At 44.1% G+C, this 26026-nt stretch overlaps 1 protein-coding gene across 1 annotated transcript in view; it reads right to left on the bottom strand.

Moving 5' to 3' along the window:
• LOC139263724 (uncharacterized) overlaps positions 1-25425 on the bottom strand; it is a 124030-nt gene extending 98605 nt beyond the window's left edge. Inside the window, exons 1-4 of the mRNA XM_070879795.1 lie at positions 25357-25425; positions 23846-23937; positions 9598-9706; positions 3910-4080 (exon numbers count right to left, since the gene is read on the bottom strand). Of these exons, the coding sequence (XP_070735896.1) occupies positions 3910-4080; positions 9598-9706; positions 23846-23937; positions 25357-25362 (378 nt within the window). The 5' untranslated portion in view covers positions 25363-25425. The remainder of the gene's footprint in view (positions 1-3909; positions 4081-9597; positions 9707-23845; positions 23938-25356) is intronic.
• Positions 25426-26026: the final 601 nt, after the last annotated feature.

Below are 26026 nucleotides of genomic sequence, written 5' to 3'. Positions count from 1 at the left end.
TTCCCCCCCCCGGACTGGATCCAACCTGACCTCCCTCCCCCCGACCTGACCTCCCTCTTCCTCCCTCCCCCCGACCCAAACCGAACCGATCTCCCTCCCACCACCCCCCCGACCCACGCTCCCCGCGGCCCAACCGAACGCCACCTACCTGTAAATCTGGCGCTGGGGACGGGCCCTGCCCGAAGTCTCGGGCCCGGCCCGTTCAGCCTCCCTCCCCCTTCTCCTTCCCCCCCACGCCCATCTCCTTCCCCCCATCTCATCTCCTTCTCCTTCCCCCATCTCCTTTCCCCCATCTCCTTTCCCCCCATCTCCTTTCTCCCCTTCTCCTCTTTCTCCCCTTTATCCCCTTCTCCCCCACCTCCCCCCCTCCCCTTCTCCCCCATCCTTCCCCCTTCTCCCCTTCCCTCCCTCTGATCCCCCCCTCTCTCCCTCTACCCCACTCCTCCCCCTCCCCTCACTGTCAGAAACACAGACACTGACAGACAGAGAATGAGAGACACACACAGACAGACAGAGAGATAGAGACACTGACAGAGACACACTGGGGGGGGGGGGGCATCCCAGCACACTGTTGGAGGGCTCCCGGTGCTGCAGTCGGTAAGTAGAAAATGTTTTATTTATTGATTTTTTTAAAATTATTTCTTATTAATTTTTTTTGATTGATTTATTGGTTGATTTATTGATGTATTTATCATTTATTATTGATGATGGCTCTTTATTTGTAAAACTGAAGTGTTTAATGTTTGTAAACTTCCCTTTAAACACCCCGCCCCCCTATTCCCTACGCCTGATTTGTAACCTACGCCTCATTTTCTAAAGTGTAGACAAGGTTTTTTCCAGCGTACAAAAATCTTCACTTACTCCATTCTAAGTTAGTTTGGAGTACGTTTTCACTGACGAAACTTTGAAAACAGGCCGGACACGCCCCCTTTTGAAAAGAAAATTCTGTTCCAAAGTGAATCTGTTCTAACTGACTAGAACTGGAGCAAACAAAATGACGAGAATTCCGATTTCTAAGATACTCCGTTCTACACCAGTTGCTCCTAAAAATCAGGAGCAAATCATGTGGAAACTTGGGGCCATGTGCATCAGCAGATAGTGTTTTCTGTTTAGAGTGAAGAAATTTCTCCTTATCTCAGTCCTAAATGGCTGATCCCTTATCTTGAGACTATAGCCCCTAGTTCTGGACTCTCCAACTATTGGAAACAGCCTCTCAGCATCTATCCTATCAAACCCTTAAGAATTTTATGCATTTCAATTAGATCACATCTCATTCTTCTAAGCTCCAGAGAATAAAAGCCCATTCTACTCAATCTCTCCTCGTAGGACAGCTCTCTCATCCCAGGATCAATCTAGTGAATCTTAGTTGCACTATCTCTAAGGCAAGTATATCCTTCCTTAGGTGAGGAGATCAAAACTTTACACAGTACTCCAAGTGTGGTATCACCAAAGCCCTACATAATTGCAGTAAGATTACCTTACTCATACTCCAAACCCCTTGCAATAAAGTCTAACGTACTATTTGCCTTCCTAGTTCCTTACTATACCTGCATGTTAACTTTCTGTGATTCGTATACGAGGACCCCCAAATCTCTCTGAATACCCTGCTAGCTACACACTCTAAAAGCTCTTATAGATTTATCAAACATGATTTCCCTTTCAGAAAATCATGCTGACTCTGCCTAATCATATTATGTATGACATTCTGCCTCTCTTGCTTCTTGTTCTGCTGAAAACTCTGCTCTTCAGCAACTTATTCTAGTCTAATTTCCTCCTCCAGACATGTGAGGAAGATGAAGCAGAGGAAAAAAAAACGCTGTATCCACTCCTATCAACATTTCATAACATGTGCAATCACTCACTCCTTTGTCTCCCAAACACCAGCCCAGAAATATCCACAACAGTGGATTTAGGGACATGGCACTGGGTGAAACATAAAGCATGACTGAGCAAAAGCACCCGAGGGTAAAAGATGAGAAGGTAAACTGATCAGAGTATCAGGAAAAATCACCCCATAGCTGAAGAGCCTTGGGACCCAGATGACCCACAGGCAGAAATTCTGTCCATGCAACAACTCAAGAGATGCAGACTGTAGCAGGTCCATCTCAGGACTTAGCTGCTGTGGAGACAAGGACCACCTCAGCCCCAAGAGGCTCATAGTGACACTCAAAAACAAGTACCTCATACATTCCTGTCACTCAGGTAGCACCTAGGAAATGCACTAGGTAAGAGATACGAATTCACACCACACATAAGAACATAAGAAATAGGAGCAGGAATAGGTCATACAGCCCCTCGAGCCTGCTCCGCCATTTAATACGATCATGGCTGATCCGATCATGGACTCAGGTCCACTTCCCTGTCTGCTCCCCATAACCCCTTATTACCTTATCGTTTAAGAAATTGTCTATTTCTGTCTTAAATTTATTCAATGTCCCAGCTTCCACAGCTCTCTGAGGCAGCGAATTCCACAGATTTACAACCCTCTGAGAGAAGAAATTTCTCCTCATCTCAGTTTTAAATGGGTGGCCCCTTATTCTAAGATTATGCCCTTAGTTCTAGTCTCCCCTGTCTGCATCCACCTTGTCAAGCCCCCTCATAATCTTATACGTTTCGATAAGATCACCTCTCATTCTTCTAAATTCCAATGAGTAAAGGCCCAACTTACTCAACCATTCCTCATAAGTCAACCCCCTCATCTCCAGAATCAACCTAGTGAACCTTCTCTGAACTGCCTCCAAAGCAAGTATATCCTTTCATAAATATGGAAACCAAAACTGCACACAGTATTCCAGGTGTGGCCTCATCAATACCCTGTATAACTGTAGTAAGACTTTCCTGCTTTTATACTCCATCCTCTTTGCAATAAAGGCCAAGATTCTATTGGCCTTCCTGATCACTTTCTGTACCTGCATACTATCCTTTTGTGTTTCATGCACAAGTACCCCCAGGTCCCACTGTACTGCAGCACTTTGCAATCTTTCTCCATTTATATAATAACTTGCTCTTTGATTTTTTTTCTGCCAAAGTGCATGACCTCACACTTCCCAACATTATACTCCATATGCCAAATTTTTGCCCATTCACTTAGCCTGTCTATGTCCTTTTGCAGATTTTTTGTGTCCTCCTCACACATTGCTTTTCCTCCCATCTTTATATTGTCAGCAAGCTTGGCTACGTTACATTTGGTCCCTTCTTCCAAGTCATTAATATTGATTGAAAATAGTTCAGGTCCCAGCACTGATCCCTGCGGCATCCCACTAGTTACTGATTGCCAATCAGAGAATGAACCTTTTATCTCTACTCTCTGTTTTCTGTTAGTTAGCCAATCCTCTATCCATGCTAATATATTACCACCAACCCTGTGAACTTTTATCTTGTGCAGTAACTTTTATGTGGTACCTTGTCAAATGCCTTCAAACACATTAGCAATAAGGGGAAGTATGGTAGCAAGAAGCACTAGGAACATATGCATACTAATCAGGCGTCTGCCTGAAAGAATCATTAGATGCCTTGTATTAACAAAATGGGGCACTATCGCTGGTTGAAGGACACCATTTGAAATTTGGGCTCCGCCTAGGGTGTAACCAGTGGTTCTTAAAGGGACCACTGGAGGCCGCTCAAGAAATGGCCAGAAAGCCTTTTAAAGGTTCAAAAGCATCTTGTGGCACAACAAAAATATTGTCAGCTGCTGTTTCCCCCCTTGCCACCCTACTCCAAAAACGTTGACTCCCAATGTCCCCCATCCGCCCCTCTCCCAACCACCAGCAACCCCACCCCGCCGCATTTTGGAGGGCTACTTACAAGAAAAAGAAAGTAACTTTATAAGTAGAGAGGAATAGTTAAAGTTAATGCCTATAAAATCTTTAGTTATTGTAGTACGATCTATTAAAATAAAGTAATTTTTACCAAAGGATAACGAGGATGACAAAATTTTTTGTCTTGAAGAAATTTCTGTTTTTCTTTCTTTTTCCATGAAATCAAATTCCTTTGAGACTTTATGATATTCCTCAATTCAACTCCAATATACAAGAAGACTTCAGTAATGCACACAAAGCTGAGTGCAATCCTCCACCAATCCTAAAATCCAAATAGGAAACTATGAAATTTAATTGCAAAGGAAAACACTTCAGAAACTCTATTCCAAATATGTTATGCAAAATAAGTTTCTAAAGAAATTCCCCAGCCTGTCGTTATTTGCTAAATAACGTAATTTTAGTGAATAAATAAGAATAAAAATTTTGCCATTTTTTTTTTAAGGGGGTAAATTTGGCCACAAAATATACCTATTGTTAAAAAATGGCGTTCCATGACGATTCGTGTTAAAAACGGCGATCTCGCCAACTTTAGCCTGAGACCTATCAATGCCAAAAATACAGGCCCTGGGAGGGGAGAAAACACAAAAAAGATTTCAAAAAACAAAAATTCAAAAATCACAAAACATTTACAAGACCCTTAACTAAGTAATTACTGCAAAAGATTTTAAAAATCAAAACTTTAACTTACCTTTTTTGCAGGTCTTCCTACTTACCGATGTTTCTGAGGCTGCAACGCTTGCTTACCCTCATGCGTTTTTTTTTCATTTGAAAACAGGTTCGCTGAATGGCCAAATTTAGGCAGTGCATTTTTTTTTTGCGTTGCACAATGGCAATCTACTTTTTGGTGATATTTTTAAAGTTTGTGGAATTTTGTACGCTTCATTTTAAAAACAAAAAAGCACTTTTAACACGAAAAAATCACGTTAAAACGTGCAATAGGCTGGGGAAATTCTAGCCCTTAGACTCATATAAAGCTTACCTAGTTTGTCAAAAATATTTTTTTCACTACCAGATGGTGTTTATGATAACAGACGAGATACTTGGTTTACTTCCAAGTAGCAGAGAAGACTAAGGAGATCCATTAGGGGTTTTTTAAATTATGTAGGGTTTTGATATACTGAATATACTGGGTGGGGGGGGGGAGCGGTTGGAAATTGCAATGAGCCCCGTTTGGGAGCGGTAACAGCCGCGAGATGGGACATCCTGTGCCAGGTGCGAAAGTCCTGCCCCGCTTGCTATATTGGGGTTACCATCCCCAAGAGCAAGTGGAGTGCAAAATAACGCGCTCCACTTGCTCTGTGGGGCATGAGCGAGGCGGAAGCAAAAGGAAAGGGGAGCAGTGATACACACTGGGACATGTAGTTCTACCACTTAGAAAGGGGCCTCTCCTTTATTAAAGGGGAGGGCCAAGCAGCCGACGGTACAGATTCAGCCCGGCACTCAAGCGGAGTGCGAAGCTGCAAGATCGCGGCACGGCCCCCAAGTTCCATAATTCAACGAGCCGTGACCGGTAAGTCGGACAATTTTTTTTGTTCGAGTGCCACCACCTCTTTAAGTAGCACCCCGTGAGCGGCCCAGGCGCGGCAACGCTAACAACTCCTGCAAAATTCCCGCTAAATGTTTAGCGGCGGTGGTAACCGGTAGCATCCCGCTCCGTACAATGACATACGCAGCGACCCGTTTTCGCCCGGAGTAAAAATTCAGTAGCGCCCCCTGAGGCTGTGCCAGGCGATCCCAGAATTCAGCCATCTAAGTTATCCAGTGCATACATCACATAGCTGCTGAAAACTGGAAATCCAAGAGGCACTGTGGGTCATTAGCAGCAGCAGAAGTGTATTCCATCACAATCTGTAACCTCATGGCCCGGCATATTGCTCACGCTACCATTATCATCAAGCCAGGGGCCCAACCCTGGTTCAATGAGGACTGTAGAAGAGCATGCCAGGCGCAGTACCAGGCGTACCTAAAAATGAGGTGCCAGCCTGGGGAAGCTGCAACACAAGACGACATGCATGCTAAGTAGGGGAAACAGCATGTTATTGACCGAGCTAAATGATCCCACAATCAAGGGCTCAGATCAAATCTCTGCAGCCCTGCCACATGCAGGTGATTAACAATTAAACAACTACCGGGAGGAGGATGCTCCATGAATATCCCCATCCTCAATGATGACGGAGCTCAGCTTGCGAGTGCAAAAGACAAGCCTGAGGCGTTTGCAACCATCTTCAGTCAGAAGTGCCGAGTGGACTATCCATATCCCAGTGCTTGTTTTTTTTAAATGGCATTATTAACCTGCATCGCTACTTTTAGTGATTTGTGAATGTGTAGCCCTAGATCCATTTGCTCATGTACCCCATTTAGACTTTTATTATCCGAGCAGTATGTGGCCTCTTTATTTCTCCGACCAAAAATTCACCACCTCACATTTATATATACCTCATTTGCATTTACATGCCCATTCTGCACAGTTATTAATGTCCTCTTGTATTTTGTCGCATTCTTCCTTTATGTTAACTACACCCCCCAACTTGGTGTCGTCCGCAAGTTTTAAAATTGTTCTTCCATCTCCAGCAATCAAATCGTTAATGTAAATTGTAAATAACAGTGGTCCCAGCGCTGATCCCTGTAGAAAACGACTTCCAACCTTTTGCCAGTCTGAGTAGCTACCCTTAACCTCTACTCTGTTTTCTGTTTTGTAGCCAGCTTGTTATCCATTCTGCTACCTGCCCCCTGACTCCACATGCTCTGACCGTAGTCAAGAGTCCACTATGCAATACCTTATTGAAGGTCTTTTGATAAGTCAGATATATTGCATCCACTACATGACTCTTGTCTACATCATGTTACTTCTTCAAAGAATTCAGTAAGGTTGGTCAAGTATGACCTTCCCTTTTGAAAACCATATATTTTCAGTTTCTAGTTGTTTTTCAATTACATATTTGATTAAAGATTCCATTATCTTTCCAATCACCAATGTTAAGCTAACTAGTCTATAGTTTCCTGGACTTCTTTCTCCCTTTTTAAATATAGAAATTGCATTAGCTGTCCACCAGTCCTCTGGCACTATTCCCTTTTCTAATAATGTAATAGTGCCTCTGCTATCTCTTCCCTAACCTCTTTTAATATGCATGGATGCAATCTATCTGGACCAGGGATCTTATAATCTTTAAGTTTGATTATTATCGATAATACTTTGCCTGGAATCTCAAGCAGAGTCTCAAAACCAAGCATTTCACATATATTACCTCTGTTGGAGCTACAAATGCCTACTCCACCTGGAATCATGGTCCTATAAAGAAAGTAGGCTGCTGCTAAAATTGTTGATTCTAGGAATTAGAGCATGGACAGCATGATCTGAATGGCTTCTCTCAAAGACTCTGTTGAAGACATTGGGTCAGACAGTTATCCAGGGGATACTTAGGGAGTCTTACTTGAATCAATTAGGCAACCACAATGGAGAGACCTGGTGAAGTCCTAGGGAATGACTACAGTACATTGTACTGATAGTTCACTCTGCAAATGTCAAATTGAAGGTACTGGTGCCTAAAGGAAGTAATTAATGTGAAATTCGGCATACATAACTTAGGCATTTAAATCAGGCTTCCACAGGCGAAAAGTAGATTTGGTCACTTTTGTCACTATGAAATGATGTGTATTACGAATGAGACACTTGGGCCACCACGTCCAATTTCACGATCCATGTTTTCTTTTAGCAAGGGTCCATACTGCCAGCAGAGTCTCACAAAATCAGGGCATTAAGATTTGGAGATTCCTTGATGTTCCCAAATAATATAGCTCACCTGACCATGACTTCCTCAGCTAAGATAAAGGCTCCAGATTCCTGTCTGTGTATTTAGATTTGTGGCTAGTTCTTTATACTTATCATAATTTACCATCCAGATTTGCAGACAGAATCTTCAAACGTGCCATGTCAGAGTTAAGTGTATTATTCCCAACTGAATATGCTAGTTACAATGTAAATTGTGCCTTCAACTGATTGGGTGCTTTATTGTTCCAACAGTAGAAGCATTGTTTTGGCGGTGGACCATTTAGTGTTAACCATAGCTCTCAGCCAGCCTGTACAGGTCAGCAATAAGGTTTTTTTCATTGATCCCTGTAAAGTCCCTCCACCAGCATGAGAGAAATTCTGCAGCTGGAAGTATGAAGTCACAATTGTGACTTTTGAACATCTCTGCAGTCTTGACATGCTTAAGTTGTTTCAATGTATCAGAGTATTTGGCCTGAATATTACATAACATAATTTTACTATTTGGAATATGTAGCATGACTTGTTAATCGGATCTGTCCTCTTTCCTCTTCCCATCTCAATAATTGACTCAATTGGTGTTTTTAGTCCACTGTCTAGTTGAAACATTTGTCAAGCCTACATCAGAATATGCAAACTGGTTTTAAAACCAAATTATCGTTGATAACTAGAGAGCCATTTTCTTCATACAGGAGATAGACATAAAACTCTTATGGCCCGAAATTCATCGACATACCGCCCATTACTGCCGAAAAATACAAGTTTTGTCAAAAAGCAGGTACATACCGCCGACATACCGCTCGGTAGAAGATTCATGAGTGACATAACATCGCCTGCCCATATAGAACCGTCCACATAACATCCAAAAGTGCAAGTTTCATGACATACCGCCGACATACCACTGGAACTGCATACCGTCCTGGAGAAGGTGTTTTTAAGTGGATTTTATGGACACAGAGTTGACAGGTATAATTGTTTCACAGAAGTGTGGCATGTTTGATATTACACAGATCTTTATAGTTCTCCACAGTTTGATGTATTTTTAAATGGATTGTAGTATTTTCTAGTGTTAGTCAGTTTGAATAGTAATATAACCACTGAGTCTGGAAATTGTGTGTGTGTTCACTAGAGTGATCTTATTTTAAAAAATGGTCAAATAAAGCCTTATTTACTCCTTTATTAATGAACTATAATAAAAATGTTATTAGTCTCTCTCACACCCCAGTCTCTCCACACCCAGTCTCTCCCACCTCCAGTCTCACTCATCCCCCCAGTCTCCCCCCACCGCCACCAACAGAGATCTCTCTCCCCCCCAGTCTCTCTCCCCGCCCCCTAGTCTCACTCACCCCACAGTCTCTCTCTTCCCACCCCACAGTGATCCCTCCCTCCCCACAGCGATCTCTTCCGCCCCCGCCCCCACAGCGACCTCCAACCCCCACCACATAGCGATCTCTTCCCCCTGACAGCAATCTCTCCCAGCCCCTCCCCACACAGTAATCTCTCTTCCCACTCCCCCCGCCGCTGCCCCCGTCCCCGCCACAGTGATTTCAGATCGGCAGTCTCTGGTCTCTCGTCGGTGCTTCTCAGGAGGGTGGAGATTGACAGCTGCGTGGCGCGTGCACACAACTCAGGAGCCAATGATTTGCGATTCGGAAGGCCTCCTCCGCCTGCCACCGGCGAGAAAAGCAGGATGAATCGCCCGCCCACTCGGCCCCAGCGGTAAAAAATCACACACCACCCGGGGGCCTCCGAAAAATGGGCGGAACTTGGGTTTGACCAAATTCAGGCCCAAGTAATGCTGTACTCAGTCATGCAAGCAGTTGGACAATGACTGGGCACATGTACTAGATGTTCTAAATTGCCAAAAGTAAAAGCGAATTGTGGAAAAATACGAATTACTTTAAAAGTCAATGAAAATGATCAATAAATAGGAAAATGCACATATAACATTCAAGTAAATCTTTTCCTTTCAACTGGTGAATTTGTGACATTCCTACTACACTTAAATTTTACCTGAGGGAAGTTGTAAATATGTCTCTTCTCCCAGTCTACTATTGTCATGAGGGCTGTCCAAGTGATGATAAAGACAAATTTTAGCAGCAAAGCTATGCAGGCTCCAGAACTGAAAATTAATTTAAAAATATTAGGGCTCTCCTGCACTATTCGCATTAGCATAAAATATATTTTTCAACCAAAATATCACCACTGATATTGTATTCATTTACTACAGAGAAATTGATTACATTCATTTTTAGTGAGGTTGTACAGAGCATGTCTATTTTATCTGACAAGAATTTGCAATATCTTGCAATAAGAGCCCCCAGTTTCATTTTTCATTTTCTGAATTACTTTAAAGGAGGTTTATACCTGAATTATGGCACATAGATAACTTTATCTTCCCTCTTACTTTCTCCGTTCCATTCAGGGTACAGTTTCAGAGCATCAGACACCCTTTGGTATTTGTCCAAACAGTAATTCACAACGGTACTACTGAATGAAGGGAGCACAGCAGCACAGTTGAGCTCTCTGCTGTTCTCAAATGGTATCTGTTATGTCTTGAATAAAAAGTCACACCAGATACTGCAAGCTCAAAGTAAGGTGTGACCGTAGTCCTTTATTACAGATCTTAGAGTGCCTCTCCAGCCTGTGAGGCCTCCTTATATACAAATGCTCCCAAGGGATTGTGAGATCCCTTGGGACTCCAGGGGAAAAGCCCACTGGTGGTTAGACATGGTATTTACAGGTTTACATACATAATAACACTCCCCCCCCCCCACCCAAAGTCAATAGCGTAACTATTTACAATGTGAGTCGATCTGGGACTTTTCTTTTCTTGGTTGATCATCTCGGAGCAAATGCTGGTTTTGGTGAGTCGTTTGTTGGGCCCTCGCTGGGCTGCTGCGCAGCTGACCGTGCTGGGCTGCTGGGGGTGGTGAGTCCTGCTGGGCTGCTGCAGGTGATGGTTTCTGTTTCGTGGTCAACCGCTGGGATGGTTGCCACTTGTGTGTGTGTTGGAAGGTCAAAAAAAGTGTAGTCTATTGTGGGTTGTTCTGGATAGTCCATGAATCTGAGTTTGGTTTGGTTCAAGTGTTTCCTGCAGGTGAGTCCATTTGAGAGTTTGACACAAACACCCTACTCTCCACAACACAGTGCCAGGAAGCCACTTGGGACCTTGTCCATAGTTCAACACAAATACAGGATCATTTATCTCAATTTCGCGTGACACATTTGCGCGATCATGATATGTATTCTGTTGAAGCCGCCTGCTCTCTGCCTGTTCGTGTAGATCAGGGTGTATTAACGAGAGCCTTGTCTTAAATGCCCTTTTCATGAGCAGTTCAGCGGGAGGGACCCCAGTGAGGCAGTGGAATCTTGTGCGGTAACTAAGCAGGACTCGGGATAAGCGAGTCTGCAGTGAGCCTTCAGTTACCCTTTTCAAGCTCTGCTTGATTGTTTGAACTGCTCGTTCTGCCTGACCATTGGACGTTGGTTTAAACGGGACAGATGTGACATGTTTGATACCATTGCGGGTCATGAACTTCTTGAACTCGTCACTGGTGAAGCACGGACCATTGTCACTTACAAGGACATCAGGCAGGCCGTGCGTGGCAAACATGGCCCGGAGGCTTTCAATGGTGGCAGCGGACGTGCTTGCCGACATTATCACACATTCAATCCATTTGGAGTATGCATCTACAACCACTAAGCACATTTTTCCCAAGAATGGGCCTGCACAATTGACATGGACCTTGAACCACAGTTTGGAGGGCCAGAGCCATAAACTTAGTGGCGCCTCCCTGGGTGCATTGCTTAACTGTGAACACGTATTACATTTGTGCACGCAGGACTCTCAGTCTGCATCAATACCGGGCCATCACACGTGGGATCTGACTATCGCTTTCATCATTACGATGCCTGGGTGGGTGCAGTGGAGATCACTGATGAAAGCGCCCTGCCCTTTTTTGGCACCACCACCCGATTACCCCATAAGAGGCAGTCTGCTTGTATAGACATTTCATCTTTGCGCCGCTGGTACGGCTTTATTTCCTCTTGCATCTCTAACGGGACACTAGACCAACTCCCGTGGAGCACACAGTTTTTTACTAAGGCCAGTAAGGGGTCCTGGCTCGTCCAGGTTCTAATCTGTCGGCCGGTAACAGGTGATTGCTCACTCTCGAATGTTTCCATTACCATGACTAAATCTGTGGGCTGTGGCATCTCCACCCTTGTGGTGGGCAATGGCAGCCTACTGAGAGCATCGAGACAGTTTTCTGTGCCTGGCCTGTGGCAGATGGTGTAGTTGTATGCGACCAACGTGAGCGCCCATCTCTGGATGTGGGCCAAAGCATTTGTATTTATATCCTTGCTTTCAGAAAAGAGGGATATAAGCGGCTTATTGTCGGTTTCCAATTCAAATTTGAGCCCGAACAGATATTGATGCATTTTCTTTACCCTGTAAACACACGCTAACACTTCTTTTTCGATCATACTGTAGGCCCTCTCGACCTTAGACAGACTTCTGGATGCATAAGCAACCGGTTACAATTTCCCAAATTCATTAGCTTGTTGCAATACATACCCGACCCCATATGACGACGCATCACATGTTAGTACCAAACGTTTACATGGATCATACAACACAAGCAATTTGTTTGAACATAACAACTTCCTAGCTTTCTCAAAGGCATTTTCTTGGCTTTTACCCCATATCCATTCATCTCCTTTAGGCAGTAAAGAGTGCAGGGGTTGTAACAATGTGCTAAGGATCAGTAAGAAGTTACCAAATAGTTCAGGAGTCCTAGAAACGACCGCAGCTCCATCACGTTCTGTGGTCTCGGTGTGTTCTTGATTGTCTCCGTCTTTGAATCGGTGGGCCTGATGCCATCCGTCGCGATTCTTCTCCCCAGGAACGCCACTTCAGGCACCAGGAAAACGCACTTCGAGCATTTTAGCCTGAGCCCCACATGATTAAGCCAAGAACCTCCTCCAGGTTCTGCAGGTGCTCGACAGTGTCCCAACCTGTAACGAAGATATTATCCTGGAAGACCACGGCGCGTGGGACCAATTTCAGCAAGCTTTCCATGTTCCTCTGGAATATCGCCGTGGCCGATCAAATCCCAAACAGGCATCTGTAGTAAATGAAGAGACCTTTGTGCGTGTTGAATCAGGTGAGGCCTTTCGATGATTCCTCCAGCTCCTGCGTCATGTAGGCCGAGGTCATGTCCAGCTTCGTGAACGTTTTCCCTCCCGCCAGCGTTACAAATAGGTTGTCTGCCTTCGGTAGTGGGTATTGATCCTGCAGTGAGAAACGATTGATAGTTACTTTATAATCACCACAGATTCTGATGGTGCCGTCTCCCTTGAGGACTGGAACAATCGGACTGGCCCACTCATTGAATTCGATCAGCGAAATGATGCCTTCTCGTTGCAGCCTGTCCAGTTCAATCTCCACCCTCTCTCTCATCATGTAAGGTACCGCTCTCGCCTTGTGATGGATGGGTCGCGCCCCCAGAATCAAATGGATCTGCATTTTTGCTCCTTGGAACTTCCCGATGCCTGGTTCAAACAGCGAAGGGAACTTGTTTAGGACCTGGGCACAGCTCGCCTGCACATATGTTGAAGGTGTCCCATTGTTCCACAGCCCTTGCAAATGTATCCTTTGAAGCGGCATTAATGGAAACTATGATCACCCCCGCAGCGCCAACAAGGTGTTAATGGCCTTGTATTCACCACCTTGATGGTGGACTCTGAGTCATCTGCAGACGTGCAGCTGCAGGCATGTAAGTCCTGCCCTGTACATTTCGATTCGAAAACAACATTACTTTGTTCACAGTACTTGCAGCAGCACTAGTGTGCTGAGAAATTTGTTTAGTATTGTCACTGGTGGCGATAAACGCTTGGGCTATCGCTATGGCTTTACACAAGGTTGGGGTCTCTGCAGTCAAAAGTTTGTGAAGTATTACTTCATGGCCAATGCCAAGTACAAAGAAGTCCCTGAGCATGTGCTCCAAGTGTCCTTCAAATTCGCAATGTCCTGCAAGACGCCTTAGCTCACCATTTCCTGGCCTTTAGACCTCTTGTACATGTAGAACCGATACCTCGCCATCAGAACGCTTTCCTTCGGATTTAGATGCTCCCGGACCAGTGTGCACAACTCATTGTATGACTTGTCTGTGGGTTTCGCTGGAGCAAGCAGATTTTTCATGAGGCCATACGTTGATGCCCCGCAAACGGTGAGGAGGATCGCCCTTCGTTTGGCAGCGTTCGCTTCTCCTTCCAGCTCATTGGCCATGAAGTATTGGTCGAGTCGCTCCACGAAGGTTTCCCAATCATCTCCCTCCGAAAATTTCTCCAGGTTGCCCACGGTTCTGTGCATCGTTGCAGTGAGATTCGTCATGTGTATCTCGTCACCAATTGTTATGTCTTGAATAAAGAGTCAGACCAGATACTGCAAGCTCAAAGTAAGGTGTGACCGTAGTCCTTTATTACAGATCTCGGAGAGCCTCTCTAGCCTGCGTGGTCTCCTTATATACGGGTGCTCCCAACGGATTATGGGATCCCTTGGGACTCTAGGGGATAAGCCCTCTGGTGGTTAGACATGGTATTTACAGGTTTACATACATAAGAGTGTCCACAAGTGCACTTCCAGCAGGAGTTATTGGGTATCGATCAGGAATGGTAAACCTGGTTGATTTTCCCTTCAATTGTACCATCACTTTAACCGGCCCTCCAGCCCCCCCCCACCCCCCGCCCCCCCACACTGAGATCAGTTAGCTCAGCACAGACTGAGGGAGTCGATTTTTTCAAAAGGATCTTTTAAATATACACCCCTTCACTATTATCCTCCTTCACAATTCTACATTACTCTAGCTTCTCGCACGGTTATATTTTCTGTTTTTAAATAAATTCTATCTCATTGTTATATTTTTGAATCTTTTGTAACCTTTCTCTCCCAGATCATGAATATCCTAGGTCATTGTCACAAGTTCCCAACTCCCATATCTTCAAGAATGTCTTTTCCTGCCTTGAGATCTCAATAAGCCTTCCATAATGTGCCCAAGAAAATGAACAGCAAACCCTGTCTGGTAATTGCTTTTAACTACTAGTCTTATGCCTCCATAAATCTTACTCCAGTCTACAAAGTTTAAGTTTACAGTATCAAGCAAATTTATTTTACAAGCACAAAAGTAACAGGCATATAATATAGTTGTATATTTACAGAAGGCACCTCTATACCTAATTCCTGAAGTGAGCCAAATAGTAATAGTCGCAATTCTAAGTTTGTAAGTAAATTTTAAATTTAGAGTTTATTTTCCTTGAATTTCTTACAACTGTGGGAGCCTAATTAATCTTTAGGGCTAGAATTTCAGTTGTCGGCGAAAACGGTAGTTTTATGTCCAAATTACCAATTTCACTGCGTTACCGTTTTTAAGCCTAAATTTCGAACTTTACGGGCGCATCGCTGCAAGAGAGGCCTTGGGAGGGTGGGGGGAAATTGCGAATAACATTCACAAAACCCTTACCTACTAAATCGCTGAAAAAGAATTGAAAAATAAAAACTTTAACTTACCTTTTTTGCAGGCCTTCATACTTACCGCTGCTGGCAGGGCTGCACCGACAGGTTTGACCTGTTGATATTCTGGGCGTGACGTAGAGTGCCGAAAGTACGACAGTAACGCAATCCGCGGCATTGCCCGTCATTTCACGTCAGCGCACCTCTCCCCAGCAGTAGGTGGAAGCGCCGCCGCAAAAAGGAAAGATGCCGCCGACTGGGTTTTCGCCATAGAAGGTCAAATCGCGGTGAAAACCCGGCCGCAAAATCGGTGAAATTCTAGCTCATACTGTTCTTGGTAATTCAAATGGATTTTTTTCTCTTTCAAAAATTTCAAACTGATCTGTTGTTTTCAGCTGACTCCTTAAATATATTCTTTCATTTGTACAGAACAGCCCTTTTTTATAGTCCAGAAAACAGTTACTAGGAGTGCTTGGATTTTGAATATCATAACACTCAGTTGTAAAAAGGAACCTTCAGTCATGTACAAGCTGATCAATCACACAGCATTACTTAACTTTGAATTATTTCTGTCTCCAACCTAACTGTCAAAACATGCGACGTTGTATCAGAATAAATACGGTACAGGGATCTGAACTACTCTCTTTTTAAACAGCTTGAGAATTTCCATAAGGGTTCTCCCAATGTAACTTTGGTGGAAATCTCAGAGAAACAACATAATGACTGTTTATGCCTTTTCTTCAGGATTTCTGCTGATCTTTCGAAGAATTACGGTGGGAGATTGGGAGAACTCCTGTTGAAATCCTACTTGCTTGTGAACTGTTATTGAATTTAAAGAAACCGAGAAATATTTCAGTTATATTCCACGCTCCAAACAAAACAAATAATATGCCATCTTACTGGGAGAAGGAGGAATCAGCAAGGGCTATTACCTCTTTAAGAGATTCACTCCTTGCACAGCCATCTCCACCCTATCATATGAAAGCCCTCTCCTATACCACACTTTAATTAAATGGTGGGACTCGGGAGGCCGACAAGGAGAGCACTGGAGTAATCAAGTCTGAAGGTGATAAAGGCATGGATAAGGATTTCAGCAGTAGTAGGGATGCAATGGGCTGGAGGTGGGTGATGTTGCAGAGTTGGCCATAGGCAATATTGGTGGTGGCTCAAATGTGGAATTTGAAGCTCACCTCAGTCAAACAAGCACTGAATAAAGACAATGCATTGAAAACATCAACAACTGTAGATGAAGTTCATCAATAGAAACTCTTCTAACTGAGAAATAGTTTCTCACCAAATTAACAGTTCAAAATAAATTGATAATTATTAATGATGTCAGATACTTACAGAAGGCGAATACTGAAACCAAATATCTGCTAAATATCATGTCATGCTCAAGTTACACCAGCTCCCTGGCATAACTGCCGATTGCAAGGGATGCCTGGTCATCCCTGGTGCCGAGCAATGCTATGGGCAGCACAGGGACTGCTTAAAATTGAATAGCTTGAAAAGCTTATGCAATTGATCACTCAGTGCTTGAAGCATAGACTTCAAAATTCAAAACGAGTTTTAAAAAATTGCCTCCTGTAGCTAACCTCTGCTCTCCCACCGGGCAGACTCACACCAAAAAAACTGTCAGCAGAAGCCTACCCCCAAGGCCAATAAATGAGCCAGGATCAGAGAGCATCTTTGTGACGGGTAGAACATATGAGCATACAAAAGAGCATCAATTCTGAGGGACAGTATAAACCTTCATTTAGAAATACATAGATTAATCAAGGAAAGTCAGCATGGACTTGTTAATGGAAGGTCGTGTCTGACTAACTTGATTGAGTTCTTCAAGGAGGTAACAAGAAAGGTCGATGAGGGCAGTGCATTTGATGCAGTTTACATGGATTGTAGCAAGGCTTTTGACAAGGTCCCACATGGTAGGCTGATCAAAATAGTAAAAGCCCATGGGATCCAAGGGAGGGTGACAAATTGGATCCAAAATTGGCTCAGTGGCAGGAAGCAAAGGGTAATGGTTGAGGGGAGTGTTTATGATTGGAAGGCTTTTTCCAATGGGGTTCCACAGGGCTCAGTACTCAGTCCCCTACTTTTTGTAGTATATATTAATGATTTAGGGGGCATGATAAAGAAATTTGCAGATGATACAAAAATTGGCCGTGTGGGTGACAGTGAGGAGGAAAGCTCTAGACTGAAGAAAGATATCATAAGAACATAAGAAATAGGAGGAGAGGCCATACGGCCCCTCGTGCCTGCTCCGCCATTTAATACGATCATGGCTGATCTGATCATGGATTCAGGTCCACTTCCCTGCAAGCTCTCCATAACCCCTTATTCCCTTATCTTTCAAGAAACTGTCTATTTCTGTCTTAAATTTATTCAATGTCCCAGCTTCCACAGCTCTCGGAGGCAGCGCATTCCATAGATCCACAATCCTCTGAGTGAAGAAATTTCTTCTCATCTCAGTTTTAAATGGGCGGCCCCTTATTCTAAGAGTATGCCTTCTAGTTCTAGTCTCTCCTATCAGCAGAAACATCCTCTCTGCATCCACCTTGTCAAGCCCCCTCAGAATCTTATACGTTTCGATAAGGTCACCTCTCATTCTTCTGAATTTCAATGAGTAGAGGCACAACCTACTCAACCTTTCTTCATAAGTCAACCCCCTCATCTCTGGAATCAACCTTGTGAACCTTCTCTGAACTGCCTTCAAAGCAAGTATATCCTTTCGTAAATATTGAAACCAAAATTGTACGAAGTATTCCAGATGTGGCCTCACCAATACCCTGTACAACTGCAGCAAGACTTCTCTGCTTTTATACTCCATCCTCTTTGCAATAAAGGCCAAGCTTCCATTGTCCTTCCTGATCACTTGCTGTACCTTCATAGTATCCTTTTGTGTTTCATGCATAAGTACCCCCAGGTCCCGCTTTACTGCAGCACTGTGCAATCTTTCTCCATTTAAATAATAATTTGCTCTTTGAATTTTTTCTGCCAAAGTGCATGACCTCACACTTTCCAACATTATACTCCATCTGCCAAATTTTTGCCCACTCACTTAGCCTGTCAATGTCCTTTTGCAGATTTTGTGTGTCCTCCTCACACATTGCTTTTCCTCACATCTTTGTATAGTCGGCAAACTTGGCTACGTTACACTCAATCCCTTCCTCCAAGTCGTTATTATAGATTGTATATATTTGGGGTCCCAGCACTGATCCCTGTGGCACCCAACTGGTTACTGATTGCCAACCAGAGAATGAACCATTTATCCCTATTCTCTATTTTCTGTTCGTTAGCCAATCCTCTATCCATGTTAATATATTCCCCCCAACCCCGTGATCTTTTATCTTATGCAGTAACCTTTTATGTGGCACTTTGTCAAATGCCTTCTGGAAGTCCAAATACACTACATCCACTGGTTCCCCTTTATCCACTCTGTTCGTTGCATCCTCAAAGAAGTCTAGCAAATTTGTCAAACATGACTTCCCCTTCATAAATCCATGCTGACTCTGCCTGACTGAATTTTGCTTTTCCAACTGTCCTGCTACTGCTTCTTTAATAATGGACTCCAACATCTTCCCAACCACAGATGTTAGGCTAACTGGTCTATAGTTTCCTGCTTTTTGTCTGCCTCCTTTGATGAATTGGTCAGCTGGGCAGAAAATTGGCAAATGGAATTCAATTTGGAAAAGTGTGAGATAATACTTTTGGGGAGGGGCAATAAGGCAAGGGAATGCACAATAAATGGGAGGATACTGAAGTGTAGAGGAGCAGAGGGACCTTGGAGTATATGTCCACAGATCCTTAAAGGTAGCAGGGCAGGTCGATAAGGTAGTTAAAAAGGCATACGGAATGCTTTCCTTCATTAGCCGAGGCAGGGAAGTTATGCTAGAACTGTATACAACACTAGTTAGGCTACAGCTTGAGTACTGCATGCAGTTCTGGTCACCACATTACAGGAAGGATGTGATTGCACTCGAAAGGGTGCAGAGGAGATTGTACGAGGATGTTGACATGACTGAAAAACTTTAGCAATGAGGAAAGATTGGATAGGCTGGAGTTGTTTTCCTTGGAACAGAGGAGGCTGAGGGGGGTTTAATTGAGGTGTATAAAATTATGAGGGGCCTAGACAGAGTTGATAGGAAGGACCTATTCCCCTTAACAGAGATTTAAAGTAGTTGGTAAAAGGATTAGAGGGGAGATGAGGAAACATTTCTTCACCCAGAAGGTGGTGGGAGTCGAGAACTCACTGCCTGAGAAGGTGATAAGAGGCAGAAACCCTCATCACATTTAAAAGGTACTTAGATGTGTACTTAAAGATCCATAACCTACAGGGCTATGGACCTAGTGCTGGAAGGTGGGATTAGGCTGGGTAACTCTTTTTCGACTGGCACAGATACGATGGGCCAAATGGAATCATTCTGTGTCATAATTTTCTATGATCTTATAATTCATACAAAAAAACAACCAGCTAGTCCATTGAGTTTGTCCCATTCTGTCACGTTGCAACTAAATAACACAACCTTCAGGAAATAGAATTCTGGGAAATTTCTCTCCAACGCCCAATGGGGGTGTAAAACAAGTTCTAGGAAATAACAATGGTACATTACCCAACAACCCAGCTACCTTTGCTACTCAGCAATATCGGTCACCTCCAGGAACTCATTCAACTCCCTTTTGAATGTATGCAGCGGACCTGCATTCACTACTCGAACCAGCAACTTATTTCAAAAGGTCAATAACCCTCCGGGAAAAGAAAAACTTCCTGACATTTAACCTAGTTCTACACTTACATAGCACTGAAAATCATTGAACTGGCAGAAAATCATAGGCTGGCAAGCCGTGAAGCAGAAAAGCAGGGAACGGTAGCATAGTAACGTCACTGGACTAGTGATCCAGAGACATGAGTTCAAATCCCACCATGGCAGCTGGGGAATTTAAATTCAGTTAATGAAATAAATCGGGAATAAAAAGCTAGTATCAGTAATGGTGACCACGAAACTACTAGATTGTCGTAAAAGCCCATCTGGTTCACTAATGTCCTTTAGGGACGGAAATCTGCTGTCCTTACCTGGTCTGGCCTATATGTGACTCCAGACCCACAACAATGTGGTTGACTCTTAACTGCCCTCTGAAATGGCCTAGCAAGCCACTCAGTTGTACACAACTGCTATGAAAAACAATAAAAAGAATAAAACCGGATGGACCACATGCCATCAACCTCGGCACCAGCTACGAACACAACAACGGCACACCCAGCCCAGTCGATCTTGCAAAGTCCTTCTCACCAACATCTGAGGACTTGTGCCAAAATTGGGAGAGCTGTCCCACAGATTAGTCAAGCAACAGCCTGCGAAGGGTCATCGACCCGAAACATTAACTCTGCTTTCTCTCCACAGCTGCTGTCTGACCTGCCTGAGACTTCCACTATTTTCTGTTTTTATTCCAGATTCCAGCAGTATTTTCTTTTTGTAACAGCCTGACATAAGTCATACTCACAGAATCAAACCTTTCAGCCAATGTCCCAGACTCTTCCATCACCATCCCCAGGTATGTCCTGTCCCACCGGCAGGACAGACCCACCAGGGGTGGCGGCACAGTGGTATACAGTTGGGAGGGAGTGGCCTTGGGAGTCCTCAACATTGACACCGGACCCCATGAAGTCTCATGGCTTCAGGTCAAGCATGCGCAAAAAAACCTCCTGCTGATTACCACCTACCGCCCTCCCTCAGCTGATGAATCAGTACTCCACCATGTTGAACACCACTTGGAAGAAGCATTGAGGGTAGCAAGGGCACAGAATGTACTCTGGGTGGGGGACTTCAATGTCCATCATCAAGAGTGGCTCTGCAGCAGCACTACTGACATAGCTGCCAGACTGAGCCTGCAACAGGTGGTGAGAGAACCAACACAAGGGAAAAACTTACTTGACCTCGTCCTCACCAATCTACCTGTCGCAGATGCATCTGTCCATGACAGCACTGGTAGCAGCGACCACTGCATAGTCATTGTGGAGACGCAGTCCCGTCTTCACACTGAGGGCACCCTCCATCGTGTTGAATAGCACTACCATCATGCTAAATGGGATAGATTCAGAACAGATCTAGCAGCTCAAAACTGGGCATCCATGAGGCACTGTGGGACTTCAGCAGCAGAATTGTATTCCACCACAATCTGTAACCTCATGGCCCGGCATATCCCTCACTCTACCATTACCATCAAGCCAGGTTCAATGAAGAGTGTAGAAAGCATGTCAGGAGCAGCACCAGGCATACCTAAAAATGAGGTGCCAACCTGGGGAACACAGGACTACATGCATGCTAAAATGTGGAAGCTATAGACAAGGCTAAGCGATCGCACAACAAATGGATCAGATTAAAGCTCTGTAGTCCCGCCACATTTGGTCATGAATGGTGGTGGACCATCAAACAACTAACGGGAGGAGAAGGTTCTATGAATATCCTCATCCTCAATGACAGCGGAGCCCAGCACGTAAGTGCAAAAGTCAAGGCTGAAGCATTTGTCACCATCTTCAGCCAGAAGTGCCGAGTGGATGATCCATATCGGCCTCCTCCTGAGGTCCCCACCATCACAGAAGCCAGTCTTCAGCCAATTCGATTCACCCCACGTGATATCAAGAAACAGCTGAGCGCACTGGATACAGCAAAGGCTATGGGCCCCGACAACATCCCGGCTGTTCTGCAGAAGACTTCTGCTCCAGAACTAGCCGTGCCTCTAGACAAGTTGTTCCAGTACAGCTACAATACTGGCATTTATCTGACAATGTGGAAAACTGGCCAGGTATGTCCTGTCCAGAAAAAGCAGAACAAATCCAATCCGGCCTAATACCGCCCCATCAGTCTACTCTCAATCATCAGCGCTATCAAGCGGCATTTACTCACCAATAACCTGCTCATCGATGCCTAGTTTGAGTTCCGCCAGGAGCACTTGGCTCCAGACCTCATTACAGCCTTGGTCTAAACATGGACAAAAGAGCTGAATTCTAGAGTGAGGTGAGAGTGACAAAGCTAAGCGATCCCACAACCAGCAGGTCAGATTAAAACTCTATAGTCCTGCCACATCCAGTCGTGAATAGTGGTGGACCATTAAACAACTAACTGGAGGAGGAAGCTCCATGAATATCTCCATCCTCAATGATGGCGGAGCCTAGCACATGACTGTAAAAGATAAGGCTGAAACATTTACAACCACCTTCAGCCACTTGACATCAAGACAGCATTTGACCGAGTATGGCATCAAGGAGCCCGAGTAAAACTGAAGTCAATGGGAATCAGTGGGAAAACTCTCTACTGGCTGGAGTCATACCTAACACAAAAGAAGATGATTGTGGTGGTTGGAGGTCAATCATCACAGCCCCAGGACGTCACTGCAGGAGTTCCTCAGGACAGTGTCCTAAGCCTAACCATCTTTAGCTGGTTCATCAATGACCTACCCTCCATCATAAGGTCAGAGGTGGGGATGTTCGCTGATGATTGCAGTGTTCAGTGCCATTTGCAACTCCTCAGATAATGGAGCAGTCCGTGCCCGCATGCAGCAAGACTTGAACGACATTCAGGCTTGGGCAGATAAGTGGCAAGTGGCAATTCGTTCCACACAAGTGCCAGGCAATGGCTATCTCCAACAAGGGACAGTCTAACCACCATCCCTTGACATTCAACGGCATTATCATCGCCGAATCCCCCACCATCAACATTCTGGGGGTCACCATTGACCAGAACCTTAACTGGACCAGCCACATAAATACTGTGGCAACAAGAGCAGGTCAGAAGCTGGGTGTTCTCTGGCGAGTGTCTCACCTCCTGACTCCCCAAATTCTTTCCACCATCTACAAGGCACAAGTCAGGAGTGTGATGGAATACTCTCCACGCCTGAATGAGTGCAGCTCCAACAACACTCAAGAAGCTCGACACCATCCAGGACAAAGCAGCCTGCTTGATTGGCACCCCAATCACCACCATAAACAGTCACTCCCTCCATCACCGACATACCGTGGCTGCAGTGTGTTCCATCTACAAGATGCACTACAGCAACTCACCAAGGCTTCTTCGGTAGTACCTCCTAAACTCACGACCTCTACCACCTAGAAGGACAAGGGCAGCAGGCGCATGGGAACACCACCACCTCCACGTTCCCTTCCAAGTCACACACCATCCTGACTTGGAAGTATATCGCCGTTCCTCCTTCATTGCTGGGTCAAAATCCTGGAACTTCCTCCTTAACAGCACTGTGGGAATACCTTCACCACACAGACTGCAGTCCAGGGGAATCTAGAACTAGGGAGCGTAGTTTCAGAATAAGAGGTCGCCCATTTAAAACGGAGATGAGGAGGAATTTCTTCTCTCAGAAGGTTGTGAATCTGTGGATTTCTCTACCCCAGAGAGCTGTGGAGGCTGGGTCACTGAATATATTTAAGGTGGAGATAGACGGATTTTTGGACGATAAGGGAGTCAAAGGTTATGGGGTGCGGGCAAGGAAGTGGAGATGAGGCCAAGATCAGATCAGCCATGAATCTTATTGAATGGCTCGAGGGGCCAAATGGCCTACTCCTACTCCTATTTCTTATGTTCTTATGTTCAATAAGGCAGCTCACCACCATCTTCTCAAGGGCAATTAGGGATGGGCAATAAATGCTTGCCTTGCCAGTGACGCCCAAATGCCATGAACGAATAAAAATAAATTAGAACTATCATTAACAAGGAAAGATAACATAAAATATTTACTTACAATCCATATCTATCCCACTTCAGGTCGATGAGGCGTTGAACTGCAGGATGCTTTAAGACTTCAAATATTTGGTACTTCACTATCAGCTCAAGCTATTAAAAAACAAAACTGTTTTATTAGCAGTTCTGTAAGAACTTCTGCTCCATCTTAACTGAGCTGACTGCTTTGGTTGCATTGAAAAGCAGCTATGAAAGTTCAGGAAGGGAACAGGATCAAACATGCCCCCCTCCAATCATAATAGTTTGAATGTTCTGCTGGAAAAGATGCAATAGAGCAGATGAGAAAGAAATTCTTAGGTCAGAGCAAGAGTGTTAATGGAAGTTTTTCCATAATTTGACACGTCAAATTAAGTCAATGCCCATAGCATGTAAGCCACAAGCACTGCATCCCGAAAATAGTGCAAGCACACAACACAAGTGACGATGAACAAGTGGAGCTGACTGCAGACAAAGACAATCTAAATAGAGGGGCAGCACTAGCCATTCCTCTACTGCAAGACCCATGAAATCTTACCATGGACTGTCCATAGAAGGTAGCTGTTTAGTAAGTAGAAGTGCTTCATAAAGTTCTTTGAGAATGCTCAGAGATCCCTATATAGTAAATCACAGTTTCTTCTTCTGGCCCCACAAAAATACTCTGGCATGCTGCCAGCCTCCACCCCCCACGACCCCGCCCCCCGCCGCCCCCCCCACTCGCTTAGATCGTCTCTCCCCCACCTCCTCCCCACCCCACCCCAGGTCCTACTAACACTCAGTGCTAAGTGATGAGGACCAGCTAAAGATCCTGATGCAGTACGCATCAGTGCTGTACTATTGCTTCTTTGGTGAAACACACTCTTCTTATACACATCGCCTCAGTAAGACCCTCATACGGCCTATGGTGCCTGTAATTCTCAGTCTAAGTTGCCCTAAGTGCATTGGGTGTATAAAAGCAGGAAACTGAGCTATAGTGCCATTGGGGCTCATTATATTTGTAAATGAGGACACTTGGTGGGGGAGGGGGGGGGGGAACGGTATGGGGAGGAAGCAATTTGATGGCAGAAGGGGCTTCTTCACAATTTTCCTAGCACAAAAATTTACTTGGCTCAATTATGCATCAGAAATATGCTCAATGTCAAGGAAGTTGCAGTTTTTGTACTGCAAACAATATAAATTCCTTGTAACACTGAAATGTTTTAAATTAATTTATTACACAACTATAAAATATTGTTAACATTGACAAAAATTCAATCTAATTTGAAAATATCTGTAAAATTAAATGGAAATGTAGTCTTGCTTCCAAATAAGCTTATGTGGAATACTAATTAATTACATTAAACAATTTGTAGGACTAGGTAGAATACACTAGTCCAAACAAATTGCCAACCTGAATTTTGTTTGGGCCTGATGGGTTCACATTAGTGGTAATCTGTTGTATATACATCAGCTAAGTATCAAAAACTTCATAGTAAATTAGTTGCACACTCGACGTGAGTGCAATTTGTGTACATTTTCTTTCCATTAAATACTTACCGTCATCTTTCTCTCGGTATCTTCATCTGTAGGTAAAAACACAAATATTAAATATATCAGAGCTACTCTCATCTTTTTGTGACAAATTTTAATTTCCATTTGTACCAATGGGTCCAAAGACTTGAACATATAATCTAGTCTGATAGCCCAGTGCAGTACTGAGGGAGTGCTGTACTGTTGGATGAGACGTTAAACCAAGGCAGCATCTGCCTTGTCAAGTGAACGTGAAAGATCCCATGGCACTATTTTGAAGAGTTCTCCAGGGTGTCCTGGTCAATATTTGTCCCTCAACCAACATCACTAAAAAGCAGATTATCTGGCCATTATCAGCTTGTTGTGTGTTGGACCTTGCTGTGCACAAACTGGTTGCCACATTTCCTACATTACAATAGTGGCTACACTTCAAAAGTATTTCATTTGTAAAGCGTTTTGGTACGTCCTGAGGTTGTGAAAGGTGCAATATAAATGCAAGCATTTCTTGAATTTATTTTAAACAGTCAAAAGAGGCTAATGTTTTTCTGTAATTTACAGAAAGTCCAAATCCCCAACAAAAACATTAATAATCGCATGCCATTGCATGCAAAGCATTATGGCAGATTTTCATCTTTACCACCTGGGCATTAAGCATTGTGAGAACGATAGCTTGCTCCTTATCGAACCCATCGGAGTT

Source organism: Pristiophorus japonicus, chromosome 1 (genome assembly GCF_044704955.1).
Source record: "Pristiophorus japonicus isolate sPriJap1 chromosome 1, sPriJap1.hap1, whole genome shotgun sequence".
Lineage (NCBI taxonomy): Eukaryota > Metazoa > Chordata > Chondrichthyes > Pristiophoridae > Pristiophorus > Pristiophorus japonicus.
Note: the sequence above shows the minus strand (reverse complement) of the source record. Positions and strands in the feature narration are given on the sequence as shown.